The sequence below is a fragment of the Papilio machaon genome, chromosome 24 (assembly GCF_912999745.1).
Source record: "Papilio machaon chromosome 24, ilPapMach1.1, whole genome shotgun sequence".
Taxonomy (NCBI): domain Eukaryota; kingdom Metazoa; phylum Arthropoda; class Insecta; order Lepidoptera; family Papilionidae; genus Papilio; species Papilio machaon.
The window spans coordinates 6001799-6018307 of record NC_060009.1 but is presented as its reverse complement, the minus strand read 5'-3'; the positions used below and the strand labels follow the sequence as shown (position 1 = coordinate 6018307).

Below are 16509 nucleotides of genomic sequence, written 5' to 3'. Positions count from 1 at the left end.
GCTCATTGAAGCTGCTTACCGTTGCAATTCGCGAGACTCGCTTCTGTCTATGCATTAGATGTGCCATACAGCTTTACCCCATTTACTTACACCAAAAACAAATAACCTATTTCTAAAATACTGCTAACAGTTGTAATGTAATGGAGAAAAGAGTGGCTATGTCGCGCTTGCACCGACTAAAATCCCACTGTCGCTAACTGCGGAGATAAAAGGCCGCGGGATTTCCAATAGGAACGCAACCGCCGCTTCTAAAACTCTCTGCAAGTATTTGCACCCCTACATTAACCACTGGCCACTTTTTATCACGGTCCTAAAAATTTGACTGCCCGCAACCCTAAAATTTTCCATTTTATAAGGGAATACCACTTTCTGATGGGCCCTCCTGAGGGGCACCAGGTTCATAAATGTGATGCTATCCAGCCACACACATTGCTATTATTAACCTTTCCTATTTATTTTACCTATATTCCAGAATAAGATTATATTTTTGGATCTCTTTAGATGTGTATAAGTATAATGTTATTTATAGTTTTGTTTTTGTGGTACTCTCTTTGATTACATGAATGCTGTGTTTGCCTGTATTTTAAATATGTTTAAGATAACGCTTACATGAAACTTATGTTTTAGATTATGTATAACTGTGTGTAACATATTTTGTTGGCAACCCTAAATAAATAAAAATAAAAAAGATCTATATCAGATGGTGCTGATGTGTTGCATTACATGAAAATATTCACCATATCCTGCAATTAAAACAAATCTAACATCTCCAATATAAAGATATTCCCACAAACTAGAGTGACACAAAGCAAAGTGAGCCTTTGTCTCCAACAATGAAACCACCACTGTTGGCGACGTAGTTACCAACTCATGTTACACGTGCCGCTCTTGAACTCGCGTCGCGACAAGTTTAAGATTTCAAACAGTTATCGTCGGTTCTATGTTTATCTTGTGGCGCCACAGCGGGCTGCTAAAGGGTTTCTTTGTTAAATCCTTTATCAACCGATACAGAAAGACGCGCATTGTTTTAACTGAAGCCCGCTAAAGAACGGTGCGGCACAGTGTTACGTTTGTTGGAGCCGTGGCGAACTTAGTATAAATAGATATTGTACGTTGTCAAAATTGTCCAATCGTTTGGGAGAAATAAAGGCGTAAGCATCTCCGATCAAGAAGAACTTTTATTTAATACAGTCCACTACAGTTTTGGTCCATCGTCGCCGGATTTATGAAGATTTATGAAAATTTATGAAGAAATTTAATTTTAATTTATGCAAGAATTTATGAAGATTATTTTTGAAGAAATGTTTTCAATCTAGTTTACGAAGATTAATGTTGAAGATCATTTTTATTTGTGAAGATTTTGCCTTCGAATTCCTAGTTGAAGAGACGTCTTATTTCACGTCAGTCACTGTCAGATCGAGATGGTGATCACCAGGAGCCAAGGTGACGCAGCTGACGCGGAAGAACGAAGACGGCTTCAAGATCGTCAGGAAGAAGAAGCGCAACGTCAGATCGAACTAGAACGACGACTACGCCTACACCCTGACCCTCCGGCGTCACCCATACTACACCGATCCTATATGGGTGAACGGAGCGGCGATCTAAGGGTTGATCCATTACTCCCTACGACGACCACCACAGATCTTTCGTCGGGGCTTCCGATCCATGAAGACCGTCGAAGATTGCCAACAATGTCGCAACGCTCGAACGTCAGCGTGAACTCGCGACTAAGGCTGGCAGAACTAAAAGCAGCAGAACGGTTGGCTGCCATTAAGAAAAAGGAACTTGAACTGGAGGCAGACCTCGTGAAGAAGTGGCTAGCAGCCGAGATATCTGTCATCAACGATGACCGGGAGAGCCTGCCCGATGTTCCTTTTACACCTGCTCAAGAACGTGAGAAGGTGGTCGAGTGGTTACACTCAAACCCCCCTGAACCACGGGGGGAGATTGTAGGTGGCCAGCGCAACGAACCTAGGGCCACCCAACGAACTAGATCGCCGACGCCAACCAGAAGAAGTGGCATCGAACAGCTGGCAGCGACATTAGAGAATATGGCGCGACCACGTTTACGGCATACCGACCTACCGATCTTCTCGGGTGACGTAAACGAGTGGTTGCCGTTTTATGCCGCTTACAAGGATACAACGAACATGTATGGCGTGTCGTCGGCAGAAAATATTCAGCGATTAAGAAGCTGCCTCAAGGGAGAAGCAAGGAACGCTGTCGCGGCGCTACTTCATGCAGCGTCAGACCCTGACATCATTATCAAGACGCTAGAACAGTGCTTCGGCAGGCCGGAAGTGCTCATAGACCGAGCGCTAGAAGAATTGAAGAGACTGCCAAAGCCAGAGTCATCGGCGACCGAACTGAACGCGTTCGCTATTAAAGTACAGAACACTGTGTGCGTTCTGCAGACAATAGATAAGAGGGGTTACCTCTATAACCCTCTCTTAGCACGAGAAATCTTAGACAAGTTGAGTCCGCATCTGCGATCCAGATGGTGCAATTACGCACACGAACACGAAGACGCAACAGATCCTGAGATAACGTTGTTGTCACGATTCCTTATGCGCGAAGCTGATCGAACGCTACGCTTCGCATATGCACCAGCAACGAGCACAAGCACGACGAACGCAGCCAAACGGGAGATCAGACCTGCCGTCATGATGAAAAAGAAGACGCAACCCGTCTATGCTGTCGCCGAGTACGCAGGAGGTACCATCGTCTGCCCTAGCTGCGAGCAGCAGCACTCGTTGACAGAGTGCCCGAAATATAAGGAACTCGCTGTCGAACAGCGGTGGGAGCTGGTGAAAGAAAAGAAGATCTGCTTCAGATGTATTAGAAGCAAACACAGGCGCATCGTATGCAGAGCCAAGGCATGCGGTGTGAACGCGTGCCGACGACCTCACCACTCCTCACTGCATGAAGAGGCCAAACCAGACCCAGAGAAAAAGTCCGAGGAAGAAGCTGTACTGTCGGTAGCGCCCAGATCAGCTACCGGCCCTAGAAGCGTTCTTCTGAAGATATGTCCCGTGGTAATTAGCGGTCCACGGGGGGAGCTCAAGACGCATGCACTGCTGGATGAAGGAGCAACGATAACACTGATCGACGAAGGGCTAGCTCAACTGATCGGAGCCGAAGGCCCTTCAGAACCGCTGCACCTTCATGGCGTGAACATGGAACAGAACGAACATTCCAGCCGACGAGTCTCCTTATCGATTCGGGGTCTCAAAGAAGAAAGGTCTTTTAACTTGAAAGCGCGAACTATACGAAATCTACGTCTGCACAGGCAGTCCATAACCAAAGATCTTTTGAAGGGCGAACATCTGAAAGACCTAGATAGTGAAGAAATAAGCTACGATGAAGCTCGCCCAGGCATCCTAGTGGGGACAGACCACTGGGAATGTATCGTGTCCCGTGAGTTACGAGTTGGCCGCCCTGATCAGCCAGCGGCATCACGAACACAGCTCGGTTGGGTGGTACACGGAACGGTGCCACGAACGATAGCACAGAACGAATGCGTGCTACATGTATACGAACCGATACACCAATGCACGAACGACCAAGATCTGCACGAACTGATGGAAGATCATTTCACGACCAAAGATTTCGGAGTCTCACAGAAGTCACACGTCAGCGACGAAGTACAACGAGAAATGAATATCGTCGAGAAATCCATTAAGAGGATCGATGGAGGCTGCAAGAAACGGCTGCTGAGGAAACATGACCATCGTATTGCCAACAAGAGAACCGATTTCCGAACTGATTATATAACAGCAGTCCACTGGGTACACCACGATGCTCGACGATACACACCCTTCGTCGCCCACAGACTCAGAGAGATAACTGAGCTTACGCAGAAGCACGAGTGGAGTTGGCTTCCCACCGATCTAAACGTAGCCGACAATGCGACCCGCCTATCCAATAGTGTAATCAACGTGAACGATCGTTGGTTCCGGGGTCCTGCTTTCTTGTGTGAGCCAGAGTCTGAGTGGCCCACCGAAATAATATCTGAACCGAAAGAGGCGGAAGTTATGCACGTGACAGAAGATAAGAGGAAGACGAACTCCTGGCTACCTGATCCAGAACGCTTCTCTAAATACGAAACTCTCGTCGGGGCAACAGCGCGAGCGATCGCATTCGTCGACATCGGGATTCGCCGATCTGCTACGCGTCTCGAATGTCGTCACCTGGAACAAGCGGAGAGACTGCTCATCCAACACGCGCAACGGCAATGCTTCGGCGAAGAGATGAACCGTATTGAAGCAGGTCGACCTATACAGAAATCAAGCAGACTGTACAGACTGGATCCGGTGATCGAAGACGGAGTACTCAAGGTCCGAGGACGCATCGAAGCCGCGTCCACTCCAGCGAGCGTCAAGCGTCCGATCATCCTGGACGACCGACATACGCTCACAAAGCTGATCGTGCTTCGCAAACATTGCGCTGCGGGTCACGCAAATAGAGAACTCGTGATAAATGATCTCCGGCAGCGCTACTGGATCATTCATCTCAGACCAACGGTGCGCACAGTGGAACGGAACTGTGCATTTTGTCGCGTGCGCCGAACCAAGCCGCGACAACCAGTCACCGGAGACCTGCCGCGAGCACGACTCGATCCATTTCATCGTCCTTTCACCAATTGTGGAGTCGACTACTTCGGACCGATGACAGTGAAGATAGGAAGACGCCGCGAAAAGAGGTGGAGTACACTTTTCACGTGTCTCACCTCACGCGCCATCCATATAGAGATAGTAGCATCACTGTCAACAGACTCAGCAATCATGGCCCTACGTCGGATGGCGGCGCGAAGAGGATGGCCACGACTTATGTACTCGGATAACGCTACGAACTTCAGAGGAGCCGACATAGAACTGCGGACTGCATACACCGAGTGGGCATCTGAACTTCGAGGAGAGGGACTGCGGCACCGAATGGAATGGCGGTTTATTCCTCCCAGTGCGCCCAACCAAGGCGGCGCCTGGGAGAGGTTAATCAGATCAGTCAAGACCGCACTGAATGCTGCACTGAAAGAACAAGCGCCTACAGAAGAGGTGCTTCGAACTGTGTTGACTGAAATCGAGTTCTCAGTCAATGCCAGACCACTGACACATGTGAGTGTCGACCCCCTGGACCCAGAGGCGCTTACCCCGAACCATTTTTTATTGGGGTCATCGACGGGAATTCCAACCACCGGATCGTGCGACGCAGCGGATCGACGGACTTGGCGCGCCAGCCAAGCGCTTGCCGACCACTTCTGGCGGCGATGGGTACGAGAGTACCTGCCGACTCTCGTACCACGCGGCGAGTCCGGAGGAGGAGAACGACCACTGCAGACCGGAGACATCGTAGTCATCGCCGACCCAACGCTGCCACGGAACGTGTGGCCACTGGGGGTTGTCTCGCGCACATATCCGGGACCCGACGGCGGCGTCAGAGTCGTCGATGTCAAGACCAGAACAGGAGTCTTCAAGCGGCCCGTCAGTAAGATCGTCGCCTTAGGAATAGAAGAGGCTACGCAAGCTGCGCCGGGGGGAGAGCTGTTGGCGACGTAGTTACCAACTCATGTTACACGTGCCGCTCTTGAACTCGCGTCGCGACAAGTTTAAGATTTCAAACAGTTATCGTCGGTTCTATGTTTATCTTGTGGCGCCACAGCGGGCTGCTAAAGGGTTTCTTTGTTAAATCCTTTATCAACCGATACAGAAAGACGCGCATTGTTTTAACTGAAGCCCGCTAAAGAACGGTGCGGCACAGTGTTACGTTTGTTGGAGCCGTGGCGAACTTAGTATAAATAGATATTGTACGTTGTCAAAATTGTCCAATCGTTTGGGAGAAATAAAGGCGTAAGCATCTCCGATCAAGAAGAACTTTTATTTAATACAGTCCACTACAACCACATTTCTAGATCCTGCGTCATTTTGACTCAGTCCTTGACTTGAAGCTAACCCAAACAAGGAAAATCAATGGTAAATATGTAATAATCTCATAGGAATGATTTAAAAGTAGTAGTAATAAAAACTATCAAGTCTTTATAAATTGTGAATTTGATTAAAAATTTATATGACTATATGAGATGAATTATAAATAAACATAGAAGTTGAAATATTGAATCCATCATAAAAAATTCCACTTGCCAACACTGATATAGTAGTATATAAAAGTCTAATAAGAATAACATTTAATAATAGCAACTTGCAGATTTGTCTGCAAAAACTACACTTAAACTTACATTCAATTTTTTACTGCTGTAATCAATGTAAAGATGACTTTTTTATAAAAAGTATTGAGCCATGTTATTTATTCACTCCGATAAGACTCCTGTGCCATTATCTAATTCTATCATGTATTTACTTTTGGTAATGTAATATATTCAATAATAAAATACATTAAATGTAGATATTGTCCTTCACAATGCCAAGACATATGAAAATGTGTGAAACATTTTTATAAAATAGTTAATTGTCTGCAGATATATTTACACATTTGTTAGTTCATGTAACAGGGTATTGTGTGTACTGTGTACTGCACGCAGGCCACAAGCTGAGCGTGACTCATTGTGTCTCTTTACTTCAACATTTGCAATAAATGAAACTCTACATTGAATATTTACATAATGCCATGCTACATTAGAGTTTTTCCTCTGAATTACAACTTATAACATCTTTATTATATTTTATAGAGATATTATAACATTATGTACATCTTGTATGATATATGTATCTGTACAACAATTGTTTTTCAATTTTTCAATAATTTTTAAAGACCTCCTTTTTTAAATTTTACTTGATACAGTAATGCATTTAACAAAATGTAATTTTCCCTTCATGTTTTACTTGCAAATTATCAATATAGCAACATATCAGAAGTATGATAAAATATTCAGGATGTTATCAGACATGACGAAACAAACGTAAAGTACAAATGAAAGAAAAAGAAGTGATAACATAAAAGAATTAGCTTCCCCGTGACTTGCGGCTCGCGCTCGTGGCCGCGGCAAGGACGTGCTGATTAGCGCCAGCTAATATAATGCCTGTGTATACATACTCAATACCAAACTTCAATATTTTTATAAATTTATAAAAATTTTAACCATGGAACTTTTAACGAGATTCCGTACAAATTCCCGAAAACCGAATTAATTTTATCCCATTTGCCTCATTTGTTTTATATGTGAAAGCGACAAGTCCAAATTTTTTGAAGTTATTTTAACCTAACTGTCGAAATAGGGACGCATGAGAAAAATCAATATTTTCACCATAACAAGGCGGTGTTACTGCCCTATATTTCTAATCAGAAATCAATGAGCGCCAGCTTAAATACAGCTAATTTATTTCTTATGGTTCTGAACATTTTACAATACTGTTCATAATATTAGATAAAAAAAAACTTGTAAAAAGTTAACAGCCGGTGTACTTACCCATTTTGTTTGTACGTTTTTTCCGACGATCGAATAATCCTCCTACTAAAGATATCTCTTTTCCTTCATCACAAACTACACTTTAACGCACACGAGCACTAATTTTTCCCGATAAAATCTTAGCTTATACTCATAAATATCGCATAAAATATTTTATTAGGAAATTTGACGAGCAGCGCACTACTTTGTCAGCGAGGCGCGCCAGCTGCTGTCAGAACGCGCGCGTACGTTCCTAGCTACGCTCCGTACCGTATGAATACGTTTAGTTTGTCCACTATTACAACTTACAAGCGACTCGATCCAATCGGACTCCGAATTAATAAATTGTCTGATCACGCTCTTGACTGTTTGATATCTGTAAGTTTAATAATTGCGGTATTACTGACCACATAATATAAACGACTTTTCTCCTGGTACTTAACATTATGAGAAATAATAGGGGTGGATGGAACTTGGCGCATAAAGAAGAAAGCTGAGTGTGAGAAACTGGTAGCCGAGCTCAAAATCATTGGCGAAGTAAAACGCTATGACTCCGTTGGTTCAGCCACTTAAGAAGTATGGATGATGTTCGGGATGTCAAACGCTCATCATACATGGGACGATCGAGTGATCGGCGCCCAGTTGGCCATCCCAAGTAGAACTGGATGGAGGAGCCCGATAAAGATCTTCGGGAGTTACGGGAAGTCCGGGACTGGGTCGGGACGGCACGGGATCAGAGAAAGTGGGGACTTTGTTTTCGGACGCCAAAACCCACTTCGGGTCAACGCGTCACCCTAATTAGTTAATATTATGATTTAAGAACTGAAATACAATAGCGTATGTAGGGATCTCACATAGGCACAGGTTACTTGATTCATTTCTATACATCTCTAGTAGCTCCTATTTCAAAATGCTACCAAAGCAACAGTGTTTTCTTTTAAGTTTTTTTTTTATAGGAGAAAGGGGCAAACGAGCAACGGACCGCCTAAAGTTATTTCATCCGACGCCCATGGACATCCGCAACGCCAGAAGAATCGCTTGCGTATCATGCCTTAGCTATTTAACAATTCTTGATATATAGAATTTGTTCCTCGATTTATCAATGCACGAAACAGGGGCAAGGGATTGTATTTAATAAAACAATATAAATAACGAACGCTTCATAAAATAAGTGCTTTATTTATTGATTTAATTTGTATGCATTACAGATTTGTAATTTTAAATTAAATTGTACGTGTTTTGTTAAACAAAATGAAAAGTAAATATAGCTCGAATACCAACCCAGAAACTTATGTACAATTTTATAACTAACAACATGAAAACAAATTAAAATTTTAGTATTTTGAAAAGAATAAATATGTTACCGAAGTAATTTTCAATGAACACCCGGACGTTGCCGCACTCCAAAGACACGATAATATATGGGTCGTCGCCCAAACGGGACTAATAATGTTCCATAAAACTGCATAGCTTTAAATATTTTCGGCGGCCAATAGTCTACATATGCACCAAGCCATTATAATACCATGGACCGAGTAATTCCCGCAGAGGTTCCACTCAATATGACATAGACTAGTGAAAAAATGTTATGCTTTCATGTTAAGAGATGAATGTTTCATGCGCAAGGGGAAATCGTATTGTGAAGTGTAGTTGTTAGGGGAAGTGAAATAGCACATCATCTCCGCACTGGTCCGCGGCCGCGCACTCCGTCATCTGCGACATGCAATTTTTCCTAATCGAGATGGCAAACAAACAAACAGACAAGGCTAGCTCCATATGCTAACATCTACATGTGACGCAAAATACCCTCCTATTTACATTTACAACCGAATCATAATAAATATAAGAACCTTAAACTCTCTGTACAATGTCGTAAAATATTTTTTTTATCCTCCTTATAGAATCTTTGTATCATAATATGCCTTTTTTATCTTTTTTTTTAAATTATCATTTCATTTGGTTTCTGACAGGTTTAAAAATTTGTTTTAATTAGAAACTAGTAAAAAGTCGATTAAATGATAAATTAATTATTAATAAAGGTAAATATGCAACTGCATTCAAATGCAACGCTAAATAAACGAGCACATAAGATGTTGGTCCTTCGAGTCGGACTTTTCTATATAACTCATTAAAAAGCTGTAAAGCTGTAATTTCATAGTTAAGAAATGTAAGATTCGAGAGACCAAATACTTTTATTTGATATTGTTAAATGGGAAAGACAGGGATTGCATTGTAACCCAAAAACCAACTCTTATGTTCTATAATGTTCCAAAAGCATGAAAAATCATCGGATGCGGAGTCTGTTGCTCTCTCGCAGTCAGCCTCCGCCGCCGACACATACAAGCTTCTATCAATAAAGCCGCTTTATTGTAACAAGATAAATCTAAATTATTTAATTTATTAAGGCTGCCATTCGTTGACACTATTCTTTACAACAAATTCAATTTTGTGTTAATCCTATATTAATTTAATTAAAAAACAAAATACTATTTCTATTGCAATGAACAGTAAAGTACTGAAGTTAGCGCGCACCTTTTATACGTAGCATAGTGGTGACGTATATTTTTAACTGATGGTTGTTTTTTCTCATGAAATTTTACATCAAACGATAATCTTTTATAATTATTATTAAAGCATTGAGCTTTTATATTAACGATTATTAATTTTAAGATATTTTTTATTGCTCTGTTCATTTTATAAATTTCAATAAAATGGTGTACAACTTCATGTCTCAATTATCACGATTTTATAATTTACTTTATGTTTTATGAATCAAGGTAGATGATGAAAATAAAATGATCAAAAAAATGTTTCTGTCACATAACTTGTTAATGGTCTGTCTTCTGCGCTACTCTTATTTTTTTAAATAAAATGCAGTGATTTTAATTTTATAATGATTTTCTATAATATTGAAGTTTGACCATAATTTAAAACAAATATAAGGCAACACTCCAACAATTTATATAAAATGTAAATCTGAAAACTGAAAACATTTCCAGTTTTTTTTTTAACTTGTATCACATAATATTCAATATGTTGTGAAGTACGCGTGTACAAGTTAATATTTATACAAACACAATTTATACAACTGTATCAATTTAGTAATTTGAAAATATACATTGTGTTAGTTCGCGAGATGAAACATGTATATTGTATACAGTTAGTACACAATCTTACAATCATTGAAAATAAACAATAAGTCGATTAATTGACGGAAAGTTGGACAATGATTTTGACAGTTGCATGTGAAGCGCCACCTGGTGTGAGGTTGTGAGGCGATGAGGTGGTGACGCGAGGTCGTGAGGTGATGAGGTGGTGAGGCGGCGTGAGGTCACTCGTCGTCGCTGTCTGGATCGCTGGAGAAGTCAGCGGCGGCGTGCAGTCGCGGCGGGAAGGGGCCGCGGCTCTGCTGTCTGCAACATTACACTCTCACCTTGGTTAACATATACAGATGAAACGTCTCATGGTCAGGTAGGAGGTAGGAGGTAGATGGGAGTACTGACGCGAGCCTGCGGTAGTGGTTGAGCCACTCCTCGAGCATCTGCGCCTGCAACAGTGGACGCGGGTGCAGACGCTGGCGAGCTGCGCGCGCGCCTCCGCCCAGCGCCGCCGCAGACACGTAGCGCCGCACGGCCGCCTCGCCCCCCGCCTCGCCGCCCTGACCACACAACCACAACCACACCAGTTACAACATATACACACGAGCCCCACCCACCACCACCACCACCCCCCACCGCACCACCGCTCGCACCTCGTCCCCGGTCAGGAAGTGCACGGGCAGCAGCTTGCCCTCGGAGTCCGTCAGCGGCAGGAACGTCACCTCCTCGCTCTCCTTCTGCTGCTCCCTGCGACACACACACATACATACATACATACATATTGTACAGTTAATGTTCAGCGACAGTAACGTCTGTATACTGCAGTACCTGCATATATATGAGTGCCTGTGCGGGTAGGGCTCCAGCGGCACCAGCGCGGAGAAGTGACCGCGCGTGTAGCCCAGACACAGCGGCGACTTGCAGCAAAACTCCGGCTCCCACAGCAGCGGCAGGTAGATGCCTGCACACAGACAACACTGTACATGTACCTCTCTCTATCTCTCGGGGAGACACGCGTGTACTACAAACTATACAAAGGTACCTTGAAACTTGGCGTATCCGAGCGCCTCGCCGCGGAACGAGTTGACGACGTCGACGCCGTACACTATGATGGGGCGCCGCATCACGTGCGCGAACGCGAACACGTGCACCTGCACACGGGAGAGCGCGGTGAGCGGGGCGTGTGGGGCGTGTGGGGCGGGGCGTGTGGGGCGTGTGGGCGGGGCGTGTGGGGCGTGTGGGCGGGGCGTGTGACGTCACCTGGTGCAGCGGGGTGCCGGGGCGCGCGGCGGCGGCGGTGAGGCGAGCCCACTCGGCGCGCAGCTGACTCTCCTCGGGCGCGTACTGCAGCAGCGACGCCTGCCACCGCTCCCACGCCTGCCATCGCTCGTAGAAACTGCACACGACACATGCCAATGGTTATTGTAATTCGAGGTGGTGTTGATGTGGTTGAGATTCAACCGCGTACCTCCTGTGAGCGTGATGCAGCGAGTCAGCGAGCGCCTGACGCAGCGCATTGCCGCGGTCGAAGACGCCGTACGCGGCCTGACACACCGCGTCCGGCAGACAGTCGCCCGCGGACCTGTTCCACAGCGCGTACAGCCGCGACCCTGACACACACACACGCAATATACTTTATGTTACACGTACATACACACTACAAACCGTACATTACATATGTATGTGTATGAGACGCATTACCAAGGGTGACTGTGAGCTCGTGGCTCCAGTTGATGAGCGGCGGCTCGGCCTCCAGCGTCTGCTGCGCCTCGCGGTCCAGCAGCTCGGAGAACAGCTGCTCCTGGATCGCGGCCGGCAGCTCCTCTATCTCTGCGCACACAATTAGCTCGTCTCGTGCACTAACAGTACACGTGTAACACACTCGCCGAGAGACCTGCTGAGATGTTACCTGCGGGTAGGGTGAATGTGCAGAACTCGTTGATGTATCTGCAGGGGAAGTTGCCCTTCTTGGTGCGCAAACAGCCCGCCATGTGTCGCCGGATGGCCGCCGCCAAGTCGGGCGCTGTGGCGTCACACGCGATACACCACACACCACAACGTACAATTATTATTAGAATACAATACAGTATATATCTTACTTAGACGCGTAAAATAGTGCTAATAAAAGTAATTGCTGTTGAAAAAGTATAAATGTTATGTTTGAAATAGTTTAAAGTAGAGTTGTAACAGTTAGATACGAGTGTCGATAGTTCACCTATGTAAGATGGCGAGCGCTTGAGGCCGGGCCCGCCGCCGGAGATGCGCGACAGCAACGTGGACAGGATGTCCTGTCTCTGAAACCTGCGGACATGTCGCACGTGTACGTGTGTGGAGGTGTGGGGGCGAGGTGAGGAGGAGAGGAGCGTCAGAGAGCGAGGAGTACCTGATGGCGAGGTGCACGAGCGTGTGTCCGGTGTCGAAGGCGGAGGCGCGGTTGAGCAGCTGCACCTCGGGCGACGTGAGCGCGCGCGCCGGAGACCCGCCGCTCGCCAGGTACGCCTCCACACAGCGCGCCTCGCCCTCCACCACGCCTGCACACACAATACTGCACTCGTGTGTCTGCTGCAGCGTGCGGCGTGCAGCCTGCAGCGTGCAGCGTGCGGCGTGCAGCGTGCAGCGTGCAGCGAGTACGCACCGAGACAGGCCTGCAGCCACAGCCAGTCGGGATTGTTCCTGCGCTTGCTGCGGCGAGTGACGTCCGCCTCGTGCGCGCCGCTCTGACTGTTGTTGCACATCTCAGTACCACCTGCAACAATCAATGTGTCCTTCTCTAACAAGTTTACGTATCACATAAATGTATTTATCAATGTATTGTACTGACCGTCATTCTGTTGGTGCGCGTGGTGCGCGTGGTGCGCGTGGTGCGCGTGGTGCGCGTGGTGCGCGAGGTGTGGTGCGGGCGCGGCGCCGCACATGGCGCACTTGAGCGAGCGCGGCCAGTTCTCGTAAGTACATGTCTGTATAAAACAACAATGTTATTAAAAAAGTACAATCAAGTAAGGCAACACAACGTATTATTTTCTAACATCACTTAAACAACAAACTTACTGAGCAAGCCCACTTGTTGACGGAGGAGGCGCTGGCCTGGCCTTGCGGAGATGATATTCTCAACGGCTTTAAACGTTCCGCTACCGCCTCCGCACCTGTTGATGACACAAACATATTTTAAACAAAAAACAAGAAATTTACAACTATTTCATTTGCATCCAAATGTATCATTTTAACCCTTGTGGTAAAAACCATAGAGATCATCATCAATGTTTTATTAATTTCTCAAATCACTTAATGTAAGAAAGAATCTGACTGACCACAGACTTGTTGCGCTGGCAACGCGCTGGCACCGTCCTGCTGCAGCTTGAAGATGTCCTCCCCCAGCGAGGGCTTGGGGGTGCGGCACATAGTGCACTGCACACACACAACACTGATATACAACTCTATACTCTATACTTACCTACAATAACATCTCATTTACTCTGCATATTATGTTTATATTGGTTTATATTTACACGTGATTCCCACAAACGGTACAATGACTGGTATATTGACCTACTTATCACAAAATTATGTTTTCAATGCAACATTTTTCACAACTTTATTTAATATAAAATTCTTCTACATCATTCCTTTGATATAATGAGACCAGTGTTACAAATATTGTTTAACTAGCGACCGCCCCGGCTTCGCCCGGGTGGCAAAGGATATACATCTGACCTCTATGCTGTCATATCAGTAGTACCGGTCTCATAAAAACCCTGATATCACAGGCACGCCGGCCCGTGAACTCAATTTTCAGTTCTTATTGTCAGTGATTGAGATACTATATAAACAGAATGTGTCAGTATTATATATTGTAAAAAAGCAATTTTAGTTTTATTTACATTTCCTTAATTTTTACCACTTGTATTGCAACATTACCTTCCTGGAAAGTGGGAAGTTCTCATAAGTACACATTTCACACATCCACTTGCCCTCCGAGTGTGGCACCGAGCCCGCCGTCATCTGCAAATTCAGCCAACTGTTTAATATCTCTTACTGAATGAACACACACAAATCTCTAGATTTCATCCCCCTCCAGACTATATTTAATAAATACTTGTCTTAGATGGGGGTGAGGAATGCAGGAAGGGGATTTATACATTTATTCTGTCTATCCTTTCCTCTATTTAAGTAGTTAGATAAGTTTTGCATATAATTAAAAATTATGACCACATTCAAATTCAATAACATTTCAACTAATACAGAGAATTATTTATAAGAAAGTAGCTTTTGCCCACGACTTTGAATGGAATAAAAAAAAATCTAATTATGAATATAACCTATTTTACTTAGTAATAATATAGCTTTCTAATGGCATAAATTTATTTTAAATTGATCCAGTTTTTGAGTTTATTTGTTACATACAAAAATACAAATCTTTCCTCTTTACAGTATTAGTACATATAAATGTATACAACTGTTATCAGCTTTTACATTACAAAAGGTTTATTAATTATTACCATTTATATTTTAATTACCACAAGAAACAATTGTTATTCATAAGGAAATAGATATAAACAACTTCAATATCCTTACAAAGGTACAACAAGTTTCATTACTTTCTAGTTTTAAAATAGATTTCCTGGCCATGTTAACCAATATGGTTCAATGAAGATATGCAAAAAAATGAATGCTGGAAAAGTAAGTCTTAATAGGAATCATCCTAGATTAACTTTTACTAAATAGAACTTAATTATCAGTGTTTTTCCGGAAATATTTTGTACTTACAAGTATTAGCATAAAGTATGTTGTGTAATAACTGTTTACAATATTTTTAATTACGTAAATCATTTTTTAACCCAATAAATATTAAGGCTTTGAAATAGATAGAGACAGATGTTACCTGTCCGAGCTGCGCATGTGAGACATTAGTGGAAGCGTCCAGCTGTGCGGGGATGCTCTCCGCACCCTGGGCACCTGACTCCTGCGACTCGGCAACCGATGCAGTCTTCTTGCTGCTATCATTATGTGCCTCCTCGCTCATTGTACCATCAATAAAAACATATGTACCTGCCTCCTTGCAACTAAGTCCTATGTTAACAACTATGAGGCTGGCATTGTAACATAACCTTCTTATTATTGTTTGTAAAAGTGGTCAACTTGCTCTATAAGAGCATTTAGTTATGCGCGTTCAGTTTTCAGCTAAAAAAAAAATTACATGACTAATTAATAAATGTACAATGTGCACATCGAAATATTCAACACTATTTATTACTTACAGTTAGTTTCGCTACAAAAAGCGGGAGTAAACGATTCTTACAAGAAAATTCTTATTAGGTTTTTTGACAGAATACCGTGTTGGACATCGAAACGTATTATTGTCGAACAATAAAGCGTCGAAGTGAGATTTGGCATTTACTTCTGGCGTCGTTACACAACTTAAAATTGTATCGAGGTGTCGTTAGCCAAACTAAGGTCAAGAACGAGAAACCAAGAGTACAATTCACTCACTCGCGATGATCCGATGATTACGGAAATAGAGCACAGTATGATGATCCTTTTGCAACTTACAAGCTTTGGTTAGATTTTTGGCTGCAAGGTGATATTCACAGAAAATCGAGGAAACAAAATCAGAACTGATGACTAAAACGTAAAAGAAATAATGTTTGTATGGTATTTTGACAAATAAATTTGTGTCAACTCTGTGTCAATCTAAACGGAGGTTGGTAATTCTTCCTTCGAGATTTTTTTATTAATGATAGAATTTTTTTATAAAATGTCAACTTGCACCGATTGGCTGTGCCAGGATGTGCACTCTGTTTGTGAAATGTGAGCCAATGAAAATAGATTGCAAAAACAATCGGCCAATCATGATTTTTGACATGATTCCCATGTTGGCCGTGTTCCGTTTTATATAAAGAATTAACAAAAAAATTAAAATGGAGAATTAATTTCTCTTATACGATCTCTTTTTTCTAATAAGAAAATTAGGATTAACAACGGTCACCTAAAACTGAAAGATTACATGATAAATTT

The 16509-nt window shown here is 43.6% G+C and overlaps 2 protein-coding genes across 6 annotated transcripts; one reads left to right on the top strand and one right to left on the bottom strand.

Moving 5' to 3' along the window:
• Positions 1-1421: 1421 nt before the first annotated feature.
• On the top strand, positions 1422-5826 carry LOC106715742. Its single transcript, XM_045683921.1, has 2 exons — positions 1422-4829; positions 4899-5826. Exons 1-2 carry the CDS (start codon positions 1422-1424, stop codon positions 5553-5555), a joined length of 4065 nt encoding a protein of 1354 aa, XP_045539877.1. The 3' UTR covers positions 5556-5826.
• A 4614-nt stretch (positions 5827-10440) lies between these two features.
• On the bottom strand, positions 10441-16288 carry LOC106714002 (ubiquitin thioesterase trabid). Of its 5 annotated transcripts, none has more exons than XM_014506914.2 (19): positions 15985-16288; positions 15753-15911; positions 15377-15675; positions 14413-14496; positions 13806-13902; positions 13546-13640; positions 13319-13454; positions 13133-13243; positions 12881-13028; positions 12713-12798; positions 12407-12520; positions 12199-12327; positions 11966-12107; positions 11758-11893; positions 11540-11648; positions 11326-11458; positions 11151-11244; positions 10903-11057; positions 10441-10812 (listed from the first exon to the last, which is right to left on the bottom strand). In XM_014506914.2, the coding sequence occupies exons 3-19, from the start codon at positions 15515-15517 to the stop codon at positions 10731-10733; spliced, it is 1992 nt and encodes a 663-aa protein (XP_014362400.2). In that variant the 5' UTR covers positions 15518-15675; positions 15753-15911; positions 15985-16288; the 3' UTR covers positions 10441-10730. The 5 variants fall into 5 exon arrangements, with proteins under 5 accessions (XP_014362400.2, XP_014362402.2, XP_014362399.2 ...); XM_014506916.2 differs by having other exon boundaries at positions 16045-16288; XM_014506913.2 differs by having other exon boundaries at positions 15753-16288.
• Between the last annotated feature and the right edge of the window lie 221 nt (positions 16289-16509).

Bases quoted from the DNA above. Each gene is read 5' to 3' on its own strand.
- LOC106715742 (XM_045683921.1), top strand. From the start codon at position 1,422: ATGGTGATCACCAGGAGCCAAGGTGACGCAGCTGACGCGGAAGAACGA. The intron at 4,830-4,898 runs ATGTACTCGGAT...TACACCGAGTGG, and splicing joins GAAGAGGATGGCCACGACTT to GCATCTGAACTTCGAGGAGA.
- LOC106714002 (XM_014506913.2), bottom strand. From the start codon at position 15,517: ATGAGCGAGGAGGCACATAATGATAGCAGCAAGAAGACTGCATCGGTT. The intron at 12,521-12,712 runs GTGAACTATCGA...GTGACGCCACAG, and splicing joins GCGCTCGCCATCTTACATAG to CGCCCGACTTGGCGGCGGCC. The intron at 11,245-11,325 runs GTACTGCAGTAT...TGTGTGTCGCAG, and splicing joins AGGCACTCATATATATGCAG to GGAGCAGCAGAAGGAGAGCG.